Source organism: Sesamum indicum, linkage group LG11 (genome assembly GCF_000512975.1).
Source record: "Sesamum indicum cultivar Zhongzhi No. 13 linkage group LG11, S_indicum_v1.0, whole genome shotgun sequence".
NCBI classification, from domain to species: Eukaryota; Viridiplantae; Streptophyta; class Magnoliopsida; order Lamiales; family Pedaliaceae; genus Sesamum; species Sesamum indicum.
In genome coordinates, this window is record NC_026155.1 from 1,756,067 (window position 1) to 1,777,849 (window position 21,783).

The following is a 21,783-nucleotide window of genomic DNA, read 5'->3' on the forward strand; positions in this document are numbered from 1 at the left end:
TAATTTTCCTACTTTTCGTAAGACGGAATCAGACAGGTTCAGAATTATGGAGGAATAAGCAAACTCATCGTTTTCCTTTTTCTTTTCTTCAGAAACATTTTCAACGTAATTGCCTTCAATGGCTTTGAAAACCTTTTGTTGGATTAGGATACCTTTCATTTTCTGTTGCCAGATTGAGAAATCGATTTTGCCATCAAAGGGTAAGAGATTATAACCAGCCATTTTTAAGAAACAAAGGTTTTAAGAAAAACTTGGTTTTATAGGCAACACAAGAAAAATACCGAGAACAATTTTAGAGAAAAAGAAATTTTAGAAAACAGGAAATTGGTTTTTAAAAACAGATGTACAGAGAGATTTCAGGGGAGAACTAATAGTACGTTTCAAGGTTACAATATGCAAATACAGTCAGTAGGCAGAGTTTACATATAGAGGCAGAAGGCAAATTTTCAAACAAGTCACACAGGCTTTAAGGTGCACGGTAATCACAGTAATAAGGCAGAACAAATACACCAGAACCGAAAGCAGTGTAAGAATATATCGGAGACAAGAATCAGAATACCAAAATATATCGGAATACAACAATATGGCAGATATACCAGAAACAGGAAGCAGATATATCTCAAAACACTAGAGTAACAGATATGCCAAAAATAAGAACAAAATATACCAAGACCAAGGCTCACCAGCCTAAGTCCCCACTAGATACCCGACGACCTCAAGGGTCCGGCCAAGGGGGATATTAGGGGGCTTTACCTTGGCAAATAAGGGTAATACAGAAATACGGAAAGAGATAACAGTAAAGTAAACAGAATAGTAAGTAAACAGTAAACGGAAGGAGGAGGGGTTTACGAAATTACCGCCACCAGGATCTGCACGGATCAGAGACGCAGGCTTTGATACCACTGTAGGGTATAACCCTCCAGTGGTAAACAAATCACCTACCCAACTATTACACTTGAAATGGAGTGTAGAACTCCTTAAGATTTACAGGCCGAATGTTAACAAAGAATATTACAGAAAACTGAAAGATTACAGAAAAATAAAGGAACCGAAAACCTGTTTGAATGTGGCTCAGGGAAAAGAGCCAGATCCAATATTCCGAGGGACACGGTCACAAAATACCGGACCCGAACAACCCAGCAAGTATCACGGCTGCACCACCACCAGCGGTACCCGACGCCTCAACACAGACCACACAGATCTTCACTCACACAGAACCGACCACCACCCTCACTACTCAAGCCAGAGAACACACAGATATTTCAGTGGAAGGAAAGAATCAGAAAACAGATTTCTCTCGCGCGAAAACATTGCCCCGACAGAGACGGAGGGGCTTCTCCTTTAAAGGGTTGAAGTAACTGTTGGGGAGTATAAGACCGTTAGGCGGTTTCCAGAAGAGCCATCGGTTGGCTCTTGGAAACCGCCGGTGAGCGGTTGTAACCGCCATGGTCGAGGTGTGAGAGAGGGGGGAGAAGAGAAGCGGCGGAAGAGCCGAGAGGGAGAGAAGTCTGATTAGGGTTAGAGAGAGGGATACAATATATATCAAGTTGAGTCGGGTCGGGTTCTGGGCGGCGGGTCGGGTACCGGGTAAGGGGCCTCCGAGGTGATAGTTGGGCCGGGGTTGTGGGCTTCGTATTTGGGCCAAATAATACTTACAGGTATGCGTTGCATACATGATTAATGCTGCATCAATGGTGAAGGATTATTACGATATAATGGCTTATAAGAATACATATTCTAAGTCATTTGAACATGTGCATTTCGAAGATTATTGCGATGTACTAGGATTTGAGTTGGTCCACGATCCTACTATTCGTATCTCTTCGCGTCCTGGTCGAAATCAAACAACACGTATTCACAACGAAATGGATTGGGCGCAAACGCGTGCACGACAACAAGCTCAATAAAGAAATTTTTCAACACAATCAGATGTGTCAGTACCGGGTTGCCAGGATTAATTATATACTTTTTGTATTTTTTATAATTGTACAAAAATACACTTTTACATTTATACATTAAATTATAATTTTTTAAATTAATATAATGTTAATTTTATATTTTTTTGGATTTTAATATGTTGTTAATAATTAAGTATATATAATTAAAGTATACAAATTTAATATATACATATATATAAATTAAAATATATATATGTATATATATATGTATACTAAAAAGGCTGACCACACGGTCAGCCTTTTTAGTGATTAGAGGCTGGTGCAACAACCTTTGATTAAACGCTGCTGCCAGTCTTTCTTAATTTTTTTTTTAAATAAAAAAGTTGATCCTTTCGTGTATAAATAGCAGGCATCAACCCATTCACTCTTCACCAAACTCAGTCATGCATTATTTCTCAGTTTCTTGCTAACTATGTGTACTTCATTTTCTCGAATTCAAATTTTTTTGTATTTTGGTGGTGAATTATGCAGCGATAAATGGTCTCTTATAGCATTGAAGTTTTTGTGTATTTTGAGAGTGTCCATATTATTTGAATATCTTGTACTCTTGAATATCAGGAAGTTTTGTGTATTTTGGGAGTGCCTAACGCATTTGAATATCTTGTACTCTTGAATATCAGGAGTACAACTTCAACAGTGCGGAAAATCGTCCAAGTATGATGGCCACATGCTCCAAGCCCTATCCATGAATATGATTTTAGGGCCTCGAGTGATCGATGGATAAGGTCATCCTGAAGAAAGAACTTATAGTGCTCGATCGATTCATTTTTCGTTACTCCTGTTGCAGTTGACGGTTTTGTGTATCCTGGTAAGCGAACTGTCGGTTCGGTGGTGATGAAAATGAAGCGCAAAATGTGAGCGAGTGCAAAATTATAATTTTTAACAATTGTACAAAATAAATACACTATTATATTTGTACCCTTAATTGTAATGTTTTAAAGTAATGCAATGTTAATTTTATAATTTTTTGGATTTTAATATATTTTTAAAAATTAATTATATATAATTAAATTATACAAATTTATTTAAACGAAAAAAAAGAGAAAAAATGCCAAGTCGTGATTCTAGATCGCGACTTGGTCAGCTTTTTCATTTTTCTTGCTTTATTTGTTGACGAGTCGTGATTTTAAATCACGACTCGTCATGTTTTTATTATAATATTAAATAAAATTATAATAATATAATTTTTTTAATAATAAATAATTAAATAAATAAGCTCTCACATTCGTCATTTCTTTCTCTCTCTTCACCTATCTGTTCCAACTGTCCATTTTATGATTATTATTTTTCTATTTTTCATAATTCAACCTAATTAATTAATTCGAGCAATCCAGCACGTGAGTCCAATCGGCTCATGAGCTCGGCAAGCTGGCTCGACTAGAGCTCAGCTCAAGTTCGAACATTTCGAGCTCGACTCATCTAATATTATTTTTTATATATTTAACTACACATATAATAGTATATCAAATTAATAAATAAAATATTTATAATATAGTAAATTTTATTCAAACAATATCTCATATTTTAATTTGATATCAACATAAAAGTATAGTATTTCAATATTTATCAAAAAATTAGCATAAATTTTGGTGTTTTCTATTATTATTTTTGTGTAAATCATGATTTAATATATATAATGCATTTGAATTTTATTGTTATATTATAATTTTAATTTGTAATTTTCTAACAATTAAAAATATTTTATATATTTATTTGAGAGTATATATTTGTACCAAGATTATGCTTAAGTAGGTACACAATTTTATGTATATTTTTTATTAAATATGTTACCACTATACTAATATTAGATGTATAATTAATTGAATGTAAACAAATCCTTGTTAATTTTACAATTAATTAATATCATTATTATTGTTATTATTTTTTTAGGGTGAAATATATTTTGCATTTCTAAAGTATGTTACCCTCATTAATTACCCCTACATTAAAAAAAATTTGTATTTTCATGGAATAACTCAATTTTACTCTTTGACCTAACCTTAAGTCCAAGACGTTAGGGCTGCCAATTAGTATGCAATACCTAGACCCAAACTCAGACCCATTCAATAGTTATGCCGAGTATCTGTACCTAATATTTTTAGGTTAGATCCAGACTGTAACAAACATATATATATATATATATATATATATATATATATATATATATGTTTGTTACAGTCTGGATCTAACCTAAAAATATTAGGTACAGATACTCGGCATAACTATTGAATGGGTCTGAGTTTGGGTCTAGGTATTGCATACTAATTGGCAGCCCTAACGTCTTGGACTTAAGGTTAGGTCAAAGAGTAAAATTGAGTTATTCCATGAAAATACAAAAGTAAATTAATTAAAATTACCTCACTTGATATTTGGGTGCCAAAACAATATGCTCAACGATCACTTGCAATATTTTTGTCTTTAAAATTATATCTAGGGTAATGCATAAATACAAATTTATAAATATATTTTAACTAAAGGTACTAATATTGATCTTATTATTATGTGACTGACCCAATATTAATTTATTAACATCATAAATGAATAAAAATTAAAGTCAAATTGATTGATATATTTAACTATAGAGCGCATTAAGTGAATGCAGCATATTATTAATAGTGAAGGGTATTTTTGTTCATTTTCATTTAATTTAAAAGATTATCACAAAGATAGGGGGTAATTGATGAAGGCAGTATACTTTAAGGATGCAAAATGTATTTAATTCTATTTTTATTTTTTATTAATTTTTATTTTTTATATTATCTAATAGTTGAAAAAAATAGAAATATGTTTTTGTTCAGATAATTTGGGCTTATAAATCTAACAAAATAAATATTATTCTAAAATAATTTTTATTTTAGTTATGAAAAATTTGAAAAAGCTCGAGCTAGTGTCTGAATTTTTTGCTAAGCTCGACTTGAACTCGGCTCGTTAATACCCTAATTAAAACTAGATGTGCTTACATAATTTGAATTTCTAATATATGTATATATATGATTAAAAAGTAGAAGTAAGATCAAAAGAATAACTTATTAAAGTTGATTTAAAAAAAAAAAAACTTAATTCAAATACTAGTATGTGGGCCACGTTCAATTTAGCTTGCATAACTAAATAATAGTTTCAAAATTAATTTTTATTTTGAAAAATATATTTTAATTGAAAAGATAAAAAAATTTAAAATAAAAGAATATAGTTATAAAAAGTTAAAACTAATGAAAGTTGAGAAGAGTGGGCACTTTGAGGGTTAGAAGAGCGAGAGGGTGGAAAGTTAGATAATTAATTAAATATTAAAAAATTATAATTGATGGACAAAAAGAAATGAGACACTAAATAGGTGATTTCACTTAATTAATAATAAGGTATAGATATACATGAATAAAATAATATTGATGTTGTACTTGACATAATTAGTTGTTAATTTGTAATAATAATGTGATCTAAAATATGGATATAATTACATGATTAAATCTATAAATTGGATAGAGTTAAAATTAAGAAAATTGGTTGTGTCCCACGTAGGAAATGATGGGAAAAGAATGGCATTTTATGTGTATATAACATTTATTCCAGTCAAATATTTTCAAAACTTCATTTAGCAGCTTTAATTTCAAACCTAAAATCCCCCGCCATTTTGCTGAGAATTTATGTTCGGATTTAATTATGCATTTTGTAACCTGCTGCTAGTGATGCTTATATGAGGTTGATTCACTCTTCACTTCAAATACACCAACACAACTACAAGAATCATCTCTTTCTCTCTCAGTATGCTCTCGAGCTCTCCCTCTCATTCGAGTTTCAACTCTAGTTTCTTAAGGTTTTTGAGTGTTTTTCAAGGTGTTTTTCGTCATAGTGCAATACAGATAGAACTGAATCGTCTTATCCTAGAAGAAGTTGCGTAGTACCCGATGTACGTAAAACACGCATGTATAATTTCTTCAAGGCAAACGGAAGAAATTTTGTGATACTATTGGTAATTTAACTTGGATCGAGAGTTGTTACGATACAACTCTCTTGTAAGTTCTCAATTTACTTTTCTGTAAAACAACATATCTAATTGTTTGCTTTTTTGTTCCAATGTGTTTGTTTTGTTAATTTGGTTTCAAATTATTTGTTAAATCTGGTTTAATTTTCAAAACGCTATGATTAGATTTTCAAAATCATATTACGAATTGTTGACTAAATACTTTTTCAAATAATCTTTGAACAAATTATAGTGTTTGAAAAATTAGATTTTGTTGGAACCAAACTCAGCTTTTTCATTGTTGTTTTTGAAGTTTTAAAATCCAATTTTAAACTTGTTAAAATCTTAAGTACTTTCAGTTTCAAATTGTTAAAACAGTCGACAATGTTTTTGCCGATATTCCTATTATCCCAAAAGTTGATTTGTCCAGACTACCTAATAAGTTCTTGGGTTTTTTTCAAATGTTGGCAACAAGTGAAAAGTTGGCTGACGATGAAAGGACTTTCGACGGTGATTCAGGTGACTAGACTTGTGCCTACTGACACTGATCCCAAAAATGCTGAGATTGCATAGTGGACTAAGCGGGATCAAATAGGTGGAGGGGTTATTTTGTCAACATTGTCAAATACGCTTTTTAATATCTACTGTTCGACTCTTACACTGCAAAATCGTTACGGCATGAGTTGGATAGAAAATATAACACTTGAAGAGCAAGGGCTCGAAAAATATTCTGTAACTAAAACAGATACATTAGATTATCAGCCTTGAGCATATTATATTTGATGCTGATATGAAGCTTCTTGAGAAGTATCTAGTCATGTCCACAGTGGACAAATTTTCTAAATCTTAGAAAAGTTTTGGCATGACACTCAAGCATCAGATTGGAAGACTGTCTCTAGATGATCTTATGGTTGCAATTAGTATAGAGGAAGAGCACAAAGATCAGATTCATAAGATGCCTATTGAGCATCATCCAAAGGCCAATTTAATAATCGGAAAAAAAAGTAAATAATGTAAGAATTAAAAAACTATCAATAAAGGCAAGGCCATAAAAAATAAGAAACCAAAAGCAAACAAACCTTATTAGAACTGTGGGCAGGTTGGACACTAGACCAAATATCGTCCTTCTAAAAAGGCCTAGACTGGGTAGGCAGCAGTCAAAATGGTTGTGGGGGGTTCTAGAGTTGCTAGTACCTCAAAAGCAATTGAATGGTATGTTTCTGTACAACTCAAACTCCTAACTATCTATGAACCTTTTGATTGGTTGATTCTACTGGAGCAAATGTGCATGTTTGTTCTAATAAATCACTTTGTGTCTTATCGTACCATCAATGGAAGGGTAATAAGTATGGGGAATTCCAGTACAACTGAAGTACTTGGGATAGGAAACATAGATTTGAAGTTTCCTTCAAGGCGCATTTGATCTTTGAAAAGAGTTACCATATATCTACTATTTAGGAGAAATATTATTAGCAGTTCTGTAATAGTTAGTGAATGTTGTGAACTTACCTTCAAATTCAATAAAGATGTAATTCAATAGTTTGGTATTTTTGGTGGCAAATGTTTATCAGATGGGTTGTTTAAAGTTCGTGTTGAAGTAATAAAATTGATGTTTCTGATTCTGTTATCATTACTGTTGAATATTCTAGATTAGGTTATTTAAATTTAGGTTCAATCAAATGTAGGGTGAGTCTTGATTTAATACCTAGTTATAATATTAAATGAAGTCACAAATGTCAAATTTGTGTTGGAGCTAAACAAATTAGGAAACCCTATCAATCAGTAGAAAAGGATTCGAAAATACTTAATTTAGTGGGAAAAATATTTTTTTAGTCCGTTAAGTGTGTCCAATTTTAATTTTAATCCTATAAGTATACCCATTTTTTATTAACTCCAGTAACTAGCAAAATTGGTTAGATTTAGTCCGTTTGAGGGTTTTCTACTTTTTTTTTTGGCCAAAATTTTAAATTTACTTCGAACTTGCCAACGTGCAAACTAGTTGGTCCAATTTTCGGTCAATTAACCACGTGTCATGCCACATGGGAGAGTACATGGCTTGCATACGTGGCTTGTATGCTAACTGGGTAGACCCTTCTCTGTACAAAACTAAATTCATTTACAAAGTTAAAAAAAAAATTGATTAGGTAAAAAAGTGAGCTTATTACTTTGTAATCTTAATAGGAATTGAACCTCCTTCTTGGATTTTGATTAGTCCAAGAAGTCTGAACCATTGCTTTCTTTCCGCAGTAACAAAAAAGTGATCATTCCATGGAAGAAGACATTGGAACCGAGAGATAAAGAAGAAAAATGGGTTTGTGCAAGCATGAAGAGAAGAAAATATATTTTGTTGGTTAGGAAAAGTATTTTGAAGGGAAAAGTCACCTTTTTTCCATCCAAAAGATGGTTAACTTGTCTTCCACCTCATGATTTTAGCCACATAGGATTATAAATCAACAAAAACGCATCTAGGTTTCCAGCCATATCACTTTTTCGGCATAAATTATAAATCCAATCCATCGGATGACTAAATATAATCAATTTTACTAGTTACTAGAGTTAATAAAAGATGGGCATACTTATAGGACTAAAACTAAAATTGGGCATACTTAACGAACTAAAAATATATTTTTTCCTAATTTAGTTCACATTGATATTAGTGAGCTCAATGAAATTGTAAATAGGGACCATAAGAAATATTTTATATCTTTATAGGCATTATAGTAGATATTGTTATGTCTTTCTCATTAGAAACAAAAATGAAGCCTGAAAAATTATTTTGTTTCAATACAAAGCAGAACTGGTAAGAAACTTAAACAGTTAAGGTTTGATAGAGGAGGTGTATATGACTCAAGTACATTCAACGAATATTGCCAATGTTTTAGCACAATTCATGAAGAAACTTCTCTATATTTGTCTTCATCTAATTGAATAGTTGAACAAAAACATAGTTCAAAGACATGATTAACAGCTTTTTATTAAACTTCGGGTTTTAAACTTTTGTGGGGAGAGGCATTGAGTATAGCTTGCCAAATTCTTAATAGAGTCCATTTGAAGCACAATACACGTGCTCATTTCGAATTATGAAAAGTAAGGAAGTCAAGCCTCAAATACTATCGAGTCTGGGGTTGCCTAGCAAAAGTGTTGGTCCTAAAACACAAGAGAAAAAAATTGGGTCCTAAAACTATTGATGTTGTGTTCTTGGGCTATGTGAAGACAAGCTATGCTTTTAGATTTCTGATTACTAAATTAAAAATTTAAGCATTGAGGTCAACACAATAATCTAACTTTGTGATGCTACTTTCTTAAAAAATGTATTTCCTTTAAAAATATGAATACCTCAAAGAGTTTCTCTGGATGATTCACTTGCCTCCACTTCTATTTTTGAACAAGTGGAAAAGATGACAAATGTGAGGTTAATCCTAGTAGTATTAATCTGACTCATGAGAAGGTAGATGAACCTAGACGGAGTAAGAGAGTTAGAGTTATCAAAGATTTTGGAAGTGACTTTGTCACTTACAACATCGAGGACGATCCCGGCAACCTTTAAAGATGCTATGACTTCTCTTGAAGTCAAGCAGTGGAAGGAAGCTCCCAAAAGTGAGATGGAGCCCATTGTCTCTAACGGGATGTGGGTGTAGTCGATCTCCCTCCAAGGTGTACTACAATTAGTGTAAGTGGATCTTTAATAAGAAACTGAAACTTGATGGGACCGTCGATAAGGTTAAGGTTAGATTGGTAGCCAAGAGTTTTAAACAAAAAGAGAGAATAGACTATTTCGATATCTATTCTCCAGTAGCTTGGTCGACTACTATTCGGATGCTTATAGCACTTGCTTCGGTATATTATCTTCTGATTCACCATATAGATGTGAAAAAAACCATCTTGAATGGTGAACTAGAGGAAGAAATATACATAAATCAGCCTGAGGGATTTGTAACTCATGGTAACAAGCACAAAGTTTGTAAACTTGTTAAGTCTCTCTATGGACTTAAACAAGCACCCAAATAATGGCATGAAAAGTTTGACAAAACTATTCTTTTTTTTTTTTTTAACAAAAACCACTTAGAGGTGGGGGAGCTTTTCGAAGTCCCCAATCCTTCTATATTAAAATGCACAAAGTAGTTACAATGGGGAGGGCTACCTCCCTAGAATTTCTAGTAAAGCCATAAACAAGGAGTACTACTCCCTTACAAATAGAGCAACAATACACAAGGAGTACTACTCCCTTACAGCAAAAGACCCGAACAGGTGTCGTAAACAAAATTATGACGAGTCAAAAAGATTTTTGTTATCCCACCACGTCGTAGATCGCACAGCACCTGCAAATAAATCTGTACAAAAAGGCCAAGCCAAAGTGTGTGTAATGTTCCAAAAGGATAAATAATGAACATAAGTACTAACGTGGAGATCATGTTTGTATGGTTGTCAGCCTTTGAACCTGTGAGAGGAGTTTATAAGACCTGCAAAAGATATAACAACAAACAACTAGATAAAGGAGATCAGTAGAAGTGACAAAACCAAAAGGTAACCAGGGAAATATTGGTCCCAACATCAACCATATGGAAGAGTAACCTCCAAGGAACCCATATGGGGGCAATCACAAAAACTACACAGAAAAGCGCAGATAGGACAACAAGTATCAGCGAAGAAATAGTCAGTAATGAAGTACCCCTAATTTCATGAAAAGATATTTCAACTGAAATTAAATATATTAGTACTTCTGATTCTAATAGCAGGCAAGGAGTAGGCGTCAAGTCTAATCAAACCTTTAGGAATACCAGTGATATTATCAGGGGATAAAATGGTGAGACGTTCGCTGAAACAGGCTTGGTTAGCAAAATAATCGGCCACTTGGTTACCCTCTCTAAAGATGTGTGATATCTTGAACTCAGTTTGGGATAGAAGCTCTCTAATTTGTTGCAGCAAGTTTTGAAGGTGTCATGGCCCTGGGGAGAGAAAATAAGCTTGATGGCAATGTTGGCATCTGTTTCCACTCAAATTTTCCTAATATTGTTATCAATGCACAATTTAACACCTCTATATATAGCATTTAGTTCTGCTGCTGTGTTGGACATGAGGCCAAGATGTTCTTGGAATGCAAAGACGGTCTGACCTAGATGATTTCTGATGATACCGCCTGCTCCTACAATGCCTGGATTACCTTTTGAGGCCCCATCCGTGTTCAATTTGAACCATCCCCTATCGGGCTTAATCCACTTAACAGTAGAGATTCTGGATGATGTGTTCTAAGGGGGAAGTGAAATTTTAAAAAGAGAGGCAACAGATCTGTCCCCTTTCCAGTGTATAGCTCTCATGAGGTTGGTTTTACCAAGAAGATGAAGATAATTGAGGGTTTGAGAGATAATACGATTAGCTTTGAAAGGAGCCCCCTCAAATATGGCAGCATTCCTACAAGTCCAAGTGTACCACATGATCAGCGGGGGAAGAATATCTCTGATGTGAAGCTGATTAGAAATATTACTTCTCCAGGCTTGAAGGATCATGAAAAAATTGTTCATGACTGGAATATTGAGTTGAAATTTGGAGGCAAAGAAGCTCCAGACTTCAAGGGAAACCTTGTTATGAAGGAAAAGGTGAGGGATAGTCTCCTCCTGAAACCTTGTTATGAAGGAAAAGGTGAGGGATAGTCTCCTCCTCCTTCAAACAGCAAACACATCTAGAGGCTAGAGAGATGCCCTTTTGTTTGAGTCTGCTGTCGACTGGTATCCAGTTATGGAGGACTTTCCAAATGAAGATAGAAATAGTAGGCCTGACAAGGGGAGACTTTCCAAATGAAGATAGAAATAGTAGGCCTGACAAGGGGAGACCAGAGATTTTTTAAGATGGGAAGGGAAGGTTTGTGATCTCTACTAATATCCTGAGCTGATTTGGTAGAAAAGGAACCGTGGGGGATGGTTTCCAATGCATAAAATCTTGGTGCTGAGGATTAATGGGGATCTGCAAAATAAGCTCTATGATATGCTGAGGAACAGCCTCCTTCAATTTACCAATATCCCATGTGTGGTTGCTCCAGAAGTTATTGACCAGGGCATTGGATGCTCTGTTGGATTGTATGAGGGAACGAAGGGTGCCAGCAGGGAGCCAACAATCATACCAGAAAGATACATTACCAGCTCCAAGGCTCCAAAAAATGTTCTCCTGAGAGATAGATTTAATGCTACAAATTCTTCTCCAAATATTAGAGTCCTTCGGTTTAGCTTTAGTAGAGCTAGGAGTAGACTTTTTACAATATCTACTGATAGTAAAGCTGGCCCATAGAGAATTGTTTTGTCTCAGCCGCCAGCAGAGTTTATGGGTAAAGGCTGTGACGGTATCCCTAATATTTCTGATACCCAAGCCCCCTTCTTCACAAGGATAGCATATGAAAGCCCATTTAGTCCAATGAATTTTCCTCTTCTTCACAAGGATAGCATATGAAAGCCCATTTAGTCCAATGAATTTTCCTGTGGTCAGTAGTGGATCCCTAAAAGTATTTGGCAAACAGTTGTTCGATTTTCTGCAGAGTGCCAATAGAAGGACTCAAAACTTGAAGAAGATATACAAGCATAGAGGACAGGACACTTTTAATAAGTTGAAGCCTGCCCCCTTGTGAAAGATGAATATACTCTCATCCAATGATCTTGTTTTTGATTTTGTCAATAAGGGGTTCAAAAAGAATTTTCTTCTTATGACCTTTATGCAGTGGAGCTCCAAGATAGGTGATAGGAAGACACTTGAGGTTGAAGCCACTAATGGATTTGATTCTGTGGGCAATGTTGTTGGCCTTCTTACTAGGGATAAAGAAGCTCTTGGAATGATTGATTTTTTGGCCAGATTGGTCCTCATATAGCTCCAGGAATTGCATCAGTTTGGTCAGAGAGTGTTCTTCACATCTGGTGAAAATGATGATGTCATCCGCATAGGCTAGGTGAGAGACTCTAGTTTTACAGCTCGTCTAATAGAACATATCAGGATTCTGAGAGAAAAGGTGATTAAGCCCTCTGGAAAGAGCCTCTGCAGCAAGGATGAATAAAGCAGGAGAAATTGGATCACCTTGTCTAAGGCCTTGAGATGATTTGAAGAAACCAGATGGTTCTCCATTAACTAGAATGGTAAACCAGCAATGTTCAATAGCGTGCTTGATGAGGACAATAAATCTGGTAGAGAAACCCATCTTCTCAAGAATCACATAGAGAAATTTTCAGTTCACCCTGTCATAAGCCTTAGACATATCCAATTTTAAAATAAGATTCCCTTTGCTATGACTCATGTCAAGATGATGTGTCATTTCTTGGGCTAGAAGGATATTGTCGGCAATGAGCCTACCAGGCACAAAACCACTCTGAGATGGAGAAATGAGATCAGGAAGAGCTTGGGAGATTTTAGTGTAAAGAAGCTTGGACAAGATCTTATTGGTAACATTGCAGAGGGAGACAGGTCTGAACTCGAACCAGGATTAGGGTGAGTCATTCTTAGGTATAAGACTGATAGATGTAGCAGAGAAGCTTCTGGGCATAGGGGTGCCCCTAAAAAAATTCATGATAGCTACATTGACATCCTCTGCGATAGTATTCCAACACTCTTGAAAGAATGCTGAAGAGAATCCATCAGGCCCAGCTACATTGTCTTTATTAATAGAAAAGACAACCTCTTTGATATCATCTTGGGAAGGTGGTTGACAGAGGTTAAGGATGACATCTTGATGAATTTGAGGAAATTGGAATAGAAAATCATGAGGGAGAGAGGTGACAGAGGTATTACTTAAGAGACTTTCAAAGAAGTGAACACCAGATTCCTTAATGAGAATGATAAGTGTGTTTACCATAAAGTTAAAGAGGATAATATTATATTTTGTGCATGTATGTTGATGACATTCTACTAATAGGATTTTGTTTAGATATTATCACCGAAACAAAGTCATTTCTAAAAAATAAGTTTGAAATGAAGGATATGGATGAGGCTAATGTAATTCTTAGCATCAAATTGATTCGTTCAACTGATGGAATAACTATTTCTCAGTCTCATTATGTTGAGAAGATAATTGAGAAATTTGGCTATCAGAACAATAGAATTGCAAAGACACCATACTATCCTTCTGTGGCTTTATTCCCAAATGAAAGTAGTGTATTGGTAGCATAACTAAGGTATTCTAAAATTATTGGGAGTTTGCATGACACGAGATCAGACATTTCATTGTCTGTCTCAAAGTTGGCTAGATACACTAGTTGTCTGAATAGAACCTGTTGGGGAGTTTTGGATAGGGTACTGAGGTACCTTAAGGACACAATATCACTAGCCATACATTATGGCAGATTCTCTGCAGTTTTTAAGGGATATAGTGATGCTAGCTAGATAGCCAAAAACTCCAGGAGTAATGGGTGTTCAGAATATATTTTTACCTCAGATGGGAGCGTTGTCTCCTGGAAGTTTGCAAAATAGACTTTGATAACCCGTTCTTCTTTCGAGTTATGTGCGTTAGATACGACTAAACTGAGGCTAAATGGTTGTATGAGTTGTTATTATAACTTTCCATTTAAGCCAACTTTTTTCACCTAGCTAAAGTTTGGAATCGCAAATGCAATCAAAAGACCAAACAACACATCCAAGTTAGACTTAAGTACACAAGGAAATTAGTGGCGGACTAAGTTATAGGCATTGATTTTGTGGGAAAACAGGCAATGTGGCTAATCCTTTAACGAAAGAATTAGATGTGTCACTAGTATAAAAAATTCAGATTAGGGATGGGATTGAAAACCCATCAGTGACATATCTACGATAACAATTACAACCTTCCAAGTGGAGATCCGACAAAGAAGGTTCAATGTGACGTTAACAAGTCGCAGGGTGTGTCAGATCACCTATATAAACTGATATTTTGTATCTGGAGTCTATCCCTTGTAATTCTAGAAGGTGCTGATACTAGGGGTGTAAATGAGTGGAACTCGAGTCCAGCTTGACCTTTTTTGGTGAGCTCAAGTTTAATTCCTATATGATGAGCTCAAGCTAATTATTATTATTATTATTAGATTAAATCATGAGAATCACCAAATTTTTGCATAAATTTATAAGTAATAAAATAGATTGCATAATGCATACTATGTTATAAATATACCAAAATAGTACGAAATTTAATTTATTATTATAAATATAAACTACTAATTAATTTAGTAGTAATATAATTAGTAAAATATACCAAAAAATCATATTGAACAATTTAAAATTGTAGAAAAGTATCCATTATCTGGAATGATGCAATTGAAATACATAAAAATATTTTATAATTGAGATGAATATATGTTCACAATCTGCAGTAAAATTATATATTTATAAATGTTAGTATTATATTGATGTAATTATCATCTTACATTGTTGAACAACATGGGTTAATCGGACCATCAGAATTCAGATCAGACCATTATATATGATCAAACTTATAAAAAAATACACTTGGTAAAGTTTTAGACTTATTGAATATACGGATGTCAGGATATCTTATTCGGAACATAAAAATAATCATTCAAGTCGGTGTATCGTAGAATCAAGCCATGCGATTTTAAATCAAACCGTTCGATATGATCTAATGGACACGGTCTTATATATATTTAAATTTGTTGTGAATCGGATGTCTAAATTTTAAGATATCGTAATTATTAATTAAATTTATTGATCTCTTTATATATAATAAAATAATAATTAAAATAATTAAAATTGTTCAACCATCACTATTATTATCATTATCATTATTTTTAGATTAATTCATAGAAATCACTAAATTTTGACATAAATTTATAAATAATGAAATAGATTGCATAATACATAGTATGTATCCTGATATAAATATAAAACTAAAAAATACATAAAAAATCATAAGTGAATTACTTGTCAATTTAAAAAAAGTATAATGTAATACAAATATATATTAAAATATAACATAAAGTTTATATAGTCATATTAAATAATAATTTTAATTACAAACAATGTTATAATTTACTAAGTTGTTGATTAAATTTATTTATGTATAAAGATTAGATGTATAAATAAAAATACTATAATTTATTATAATCCAAAATAAAATATATGATATTGATTAATAATTATAATATATGATCATTTTTTATTATAGAATTGATTAAATATTAATATAAAATTAAATATATATAAAAAATTCAAAAATAAAAGTATATATAAAAAAATAAAAAAAAAATAGAAAAAGCTTGCGAGCTCCTTGAACAGAAACAATTGAGCTCGAGTCGAGCTCAAAATTGAGCCGGCTTGCGAGCTCGACTCATCTGCCACCCCTATGTGCGGGCTTGGGCGCCAACATTAGAGCGTGAGGGTGAATGTCTCATTATATATTTTTTTATAGTAAAAATATTTGAATTTATCCGAATTTGATCAGGAACAATTTTTTTCTAGTCAAACGTTTTTAATCTTAATAGCTTTAATTTCAAACTTGAAACCATCGGTCTTTTCTGCTAATAATTTATGTTCGAATAAAATTATGCATTTGTTTCCTATTGTTGGTGTTGGTGATGCCTATATAAGGCTGATTCACTCCTCACTTCAAACACACCAACACAACTACAAGAATCATCTCTTTCTCTCCTGGTTTGCTCTCGAGCTCTCCCTCTCATCCGAGTTTCAGCTCTAGTTTCTTAATGTTTCTTAGTATTTTTTTGAGGTATCTTTGGTATAGTGCAATACTGATACTATTTGGTGCACATAGAAAACAGAGACGTATAATTTATTCAAGACAAACAAATAAAATTTTGTGATTCGATTGGTAATTTAACATAAAGTGAAAGTTATTACGATACAACTCTCTTGTAAATTTCTGATTTACTTTTTTTTGTAAAATATCATATCTAATTGTTTGCTTGTTGTTCCAACTTGTTTGCTTTGCTAATTTTGGATTCAAACAGTTTGTTTATTCTGATTTGATTTTCAAAATAATCTGATTTAATTTTCAAAACAACACTACAAATTGTTAACTCAGTACTTTTTCCAACAATTGATCTAATTGATTAATTAAAAAGGTGATTTTTATTTAAGAAATAAGGGATAATTACAAAATGTTTAACAATTATTTAACAAAATGTTTAACTAAACCTAATTAATGTTTAACAACAATAAACTTCTTATTTAACACTATCAATATAATAATTATAAAATGAATCATCTTTCTGAGTAGATGAGCCACAAAAAGCACAAGATATCAAATTAATCTCTTAAATCACTGCCAAAAAAAAAAAGAAGTACATGATCAATATCTTGTCTATCCTTCAATACAATGCAAAGTTCATCACTTTTTCTTGTCATGTGAGTATATTCAAACAACAAAAAAGTTATTATTTCAAGATCCCAAAATTTCAACTCTCCAAAAAAAAAAAAAAAAGAAAAAATCATATATTTGGAATCATAGGGTCATTTGACTTAATTTCCGATCATTTGGTGTTGTCACACCCGAAGAGTTTACTCGTTTCATCATGCCAAGAATGAGACTAAAACAAGAACCAAAAGCAACCAACTGAAGTTAGCACTAGTCCTCATCCCACCACTTGGAGGACTAGTCACAACCGTGATTGGTGGCGTTTGTGCCTGGTCTGCTGGTTCTGGTGGCGGAACATACGGTGGAGGTGGTGGTTGGTTAAGGCTTGGGGGGAGGCCGAGCCCGTGGGTCACCTTGATCTCAAAGGCCATTCCGTGTTGGCATTGTTTACCATCATCAGCATCCGAGAAGTAGTATTGTGTCCCCTCGATGGTCAAGGGTACGGATATAACCACAGCGCTCCCAAATTCATTGTTGCCCCCATCATACTGAAATGTATCGGTGTCTAATGAGTCGTCCATGCTGCAGCTATTGTAAGTCGTTGTGTTGTAGGTCTGGATCACGGTTTGATTCGTGTTTGTGTTAAAAACTGCAAAAAGACAGAGAACGACGAGAAGTTAAAGGGTAGCTACCAGAGAAGAACACAGAATCAGCCAGTCTATCATCTGTTTTCACTTCAAGCATTTTTTCTTGGTGAAGGCAAAATCAAACCACAAGCTCTTTTCTTTTCCTGTGTGAGTGACTGATGCATACATCAATAGCACTATTTAACAATTGTAATAATCAACAATAATCATTGAGTAACTAATAACATATATTAATTAATCACGACCTATGATCGCACTAGATAAAACACATACTCTAATGGGTCTCAAACCCATGATCTAGGCCATACCTCATTGGTAATTAAATCGAACATTCCTTGTTGAATTCACATTGGAAATTGAAAATTCTCACGTATATTCAACTTCTAGCAAATTTGTCACAAACTCTAATTTCAACAGTCCAATAACCAGATTATCAGATCCCAAACCTCTATATCAGTAATCAAATGCAACCATGCAACTCTAAGTTTCTCGCATGTTTTCAGAATGAATTTTGTAGATGTGATCCCTTGTAATCCTCGTGAATAAAGTGTTACTTTTATAGTGATAGCACATTGAAATCTGAATTAAATGTCGGATTTGCACTTTTCTAGGTCAAGAGCAATAAATTCTTTCGGATCAACAACCTTTATTCCTTGCCCCAAGTCTAAGCAACTTCAGTAAACAAGCCAATGCAGGCAACAACGTCGGTCCTGTAGGCCTTTCAACAATGCAAAAGCTCTATGTTTATGCATTGTTAGTCGCAAATGATCAAGACATCAAGAAAATAAAAGCTATCGAAGTGTTAATCGTAATCTTGATTTCCCATTTTCTAAATTTGATCCACACAGAAGCAATAGCAACAGGTCTGTGAATGTGATGGGCCCTAAAACTCAGGTAATCCTAACTAATGATTTCTTGTTACTTGAATTCTGCTATCACTGTCTATGATTTTGGCAGAAAGTGAAACATATATTTTGCTACAATCTAATTGAACAATCCAGACCAATAACATCGAAGCAAAGAATCTGTAAACAGGAATGAGCATAAAATTCAAATCTATAACCAAGAAAATTTGGCGGACCTCTAAATCTACTAACAGTCAAGCATTTCTACAAACACCACACAAGCAAGCACCAAGAGAAGACAACAAACAAAGAAATCCCAACTCATAAAATCCAAAATAAACATAAAAAGGCGAAGAACACCGAACAGAAGAGATCAGATTAAACTCCGAAATCATCTCGTGGTCATCACCAACTTACTCAGATAGTCTCCAAGATTGAAGGTCTGGTTGGCAGCCCAAGCATTATAGTCAGCAGAAGTCTTATTGGTGGTGGAGTTGAAGAACCAGCCGGCATCTCCCCCCACCGTGTGGTTGCTGTAAGACGTCGCTGCGGCCGCCGCATAGATGAGCAGCGCCACCTCAATCAGGCAGAGCGCCATGGCTCTGGGTGCTGCCATGATTGTATTGAAGACGGTTGATTGTAAATCTTGAAGGAATGCTTGAGAGATTTGTTTATGAAAGTCAAGCAGAAGCAGTGTGTGACGGGTAATATCGTTTTATATTAATGGTGAGTTGTCCTGTAACATTGCTGTCTGAAGGAAGGATGGGGGAAATTGTAAAATCTTTTTTCTTTTTTTTTTTGGCAAAACAAATAAATTATGTTTAAATATTGTTCAAAAATTCAAATTAAATTTGAATTAAGACTTAATGTAATTACATAAATAAATGTTTCCTCTTCATTTATTTTTAGAAACTAAAAAATAATTCATAAATTAAAGGAAAAAATATTGTTTTAGTCCGTTGCCCAATTTTAGTTTTAGTCCGTTAAGTATACCCAATTTTAGTTTTAGTTCGTTAAGTATGCCCAATTTTAGTTTTAGTCCTATAAGTATGACAATTTTTTATTAACTCCAGTAACTTGCAAAATTGATTAGTTTTAGTCCTCCGGTCGATTGGATTTATAATTTGCGCCAGAAAAATGACATGGCATGACTCCTAGATGCGTTTTTGTTGATTTATAATCGTATGTGGCTAAAATTATGATGTAGAAGACAAGTTGACCATCTTTTGTGTAAGTTTAGAGAGAAGAAAAGTCACCTTTCTTCCCTCCAAAAGATGACCAACTTGTCTTCCACATCATAATTTTAGCCACATAGGATTATAAATCAATTAAAACACATCTAGGTGCCATGTCATGTCACTTTTTCGGTGCAAATTATAAATCGAATCGACTGGAAGACTAAAACTAATCAATTTTGTAAGTTACTGGAGTTAATAAAAAATGGACATACTTATAGGACTAAAACTAAAATTGGACATACCTAACGGACTAAAAAAATATTTTTTCCTAAATTAAATTAAAAAAATTATATTTTTGGTACCAAAATTGAGGTATTTTGCAATATTGGTACCATAATTTAGAATATTTTGCAATATTAGTACCATATTTTGTGAAATTACTTGAAATGGTACAAAGAAATAGGCTCTACATGTCTTGCACGTGCCATTAAGTTATGTAGCAAGGGCGGGCAAAAAATTAAAATAAATTATATTTTTGGTACGCAATTTAAGATACTTTGCAATATTGCTACCACAATTTAGAATATTTTGCAAAATTGGTGTATATTCTCCAATTTTGTTAAAGATTTGTGTGTGACCTTTTTAGACTTCCATCGATCACATATACAATTTTTTTGGTCTTGCCATCATTAATCTACCTACAACATCAAAAAATGCAAATAGAGCCTATGTTGTAATACTATTTCAAGCTATTTCGAAAAATATGGTACTAGATTGCAAATTATCCTAAAATATGATACTAAAAATGCAATTTTTTTTAAACAGTTTAAAGATTTGTAACAAATGTCAGGTGTATATGTCCGTATATCCGTACAACATATATGAAAATAATTCAAGATCGATGTGTGGATTTAACTACCAACAATTTCAGAAATATTTTTACTTATATCTGTATACAGCAGTAGATTCATAACTTGATTATAAGAAGTCGTTTTGGCCTATTGGGGTTACAATGATGACTCACATTTTAAGCGACGACAATGACTCAATTTGAATATTTAATAACAGTGATTTTAATCTTGTGACCGCGATTAAGAAGAATTGCTACAGTAGTCGCCCCTCGTATGCCCTATTAACCGTACAAAACTCGCATCAGGTCCATCCTTGCAGCATCGACTACTTAAAATTGTTCCGATGGATGAATAATGTCTTAGTTAGTGATTAAGGTTTGGGATCCTATAAATAAAATTAAGGTTATGGGCTCAAATTTTACTGGATCTGTAGGTTATTTTATATTATATTGATGTATTGATCAGACTGATATTTGTTTAGTTTATTGATATATTAAACAATTATGTAATTATCGTTTATTTTAATGGCTAAAGTTTCAAGTGTAATTAATTATGGGAATTTTTTCAGAAAAATAGCAATTTATGTCTCTAGCTTTTCTCTTACACACTTTTGATTTTCAAGTTTTGCTATGAGATTTATTATATTTAATTTATAGCTCCAATTAAACTATTTGATGACCAAAAAAAATTGAAAATTTCAAATATCTTAATGAAAAATTTTATTTTGTATATATATGTATATTAAAGGGTTAATTATATATTAACACCCCTAATTTATAGTCTATTTATCTTGACCATTATTTTTTTGTAATTACAAGACCATTTTTGATAATAGAAAATAGGAGTAGTTTGTGTAATGTCGATATTTTTAGTGGTGTATTTGTAATTTAAAAAAAAAAAGAGTGATTTGCAGTAATAATATTAATATTTTTTTATGGGTATATGTATAATTTTTCAAAAATTAAAAATAATTTATGTAAATATACCATTCTTAAGGGATGGAGTTGTAATTATCTCAATTAATTATCGGCCACAACCTGTTTTAAACTCATTATTTAGAATTGACTATTCAAATTA

General features: G+C 33.2%; 1 protein-coding gene across 1 annotated transcript; it reads right to left on the reverse strand.

Annotated features, from left to right (window-relative positions):
* On the reverse strand, positions 17,208-19,382 carry LOC105173211 (cucumber peeling cupredoxin-like). The gene is made up of 2 exons (XM_011094889.2): positions 19,095-19,382; positions 17,208-17,834 (listed from the first exon to the last, which is right to left on the reverse strand). Exons 1-2 carry the CDS (start codon positions 19,291-19,293, stop codon positions 17,401-17,403), a joined length of 633 nt encoding a protein of 210 aa, XP_011093191.1. The 5' UTR covers positions 19,294-19,382; the 3' UTR covers positions 17,208-17,400.

Bases quoted from the DNA above. Each gene is read 5' to 3' on its own strand.
- LOC105173211 (XM_011094889.2), bottom strand. From the start codon at position 19,293: ATGGCAGCACCCAGAGCCATGGCGCTCTGCCTGATTGAGGTGGCGCTG. The intron at 17,835-19,094 runs GTAAGTTGGTGA...GTCTTTTTGCAG, and splicing joins CAATCTTGGAGACTATCTGA to TTTTTAACACAAACACGAAT.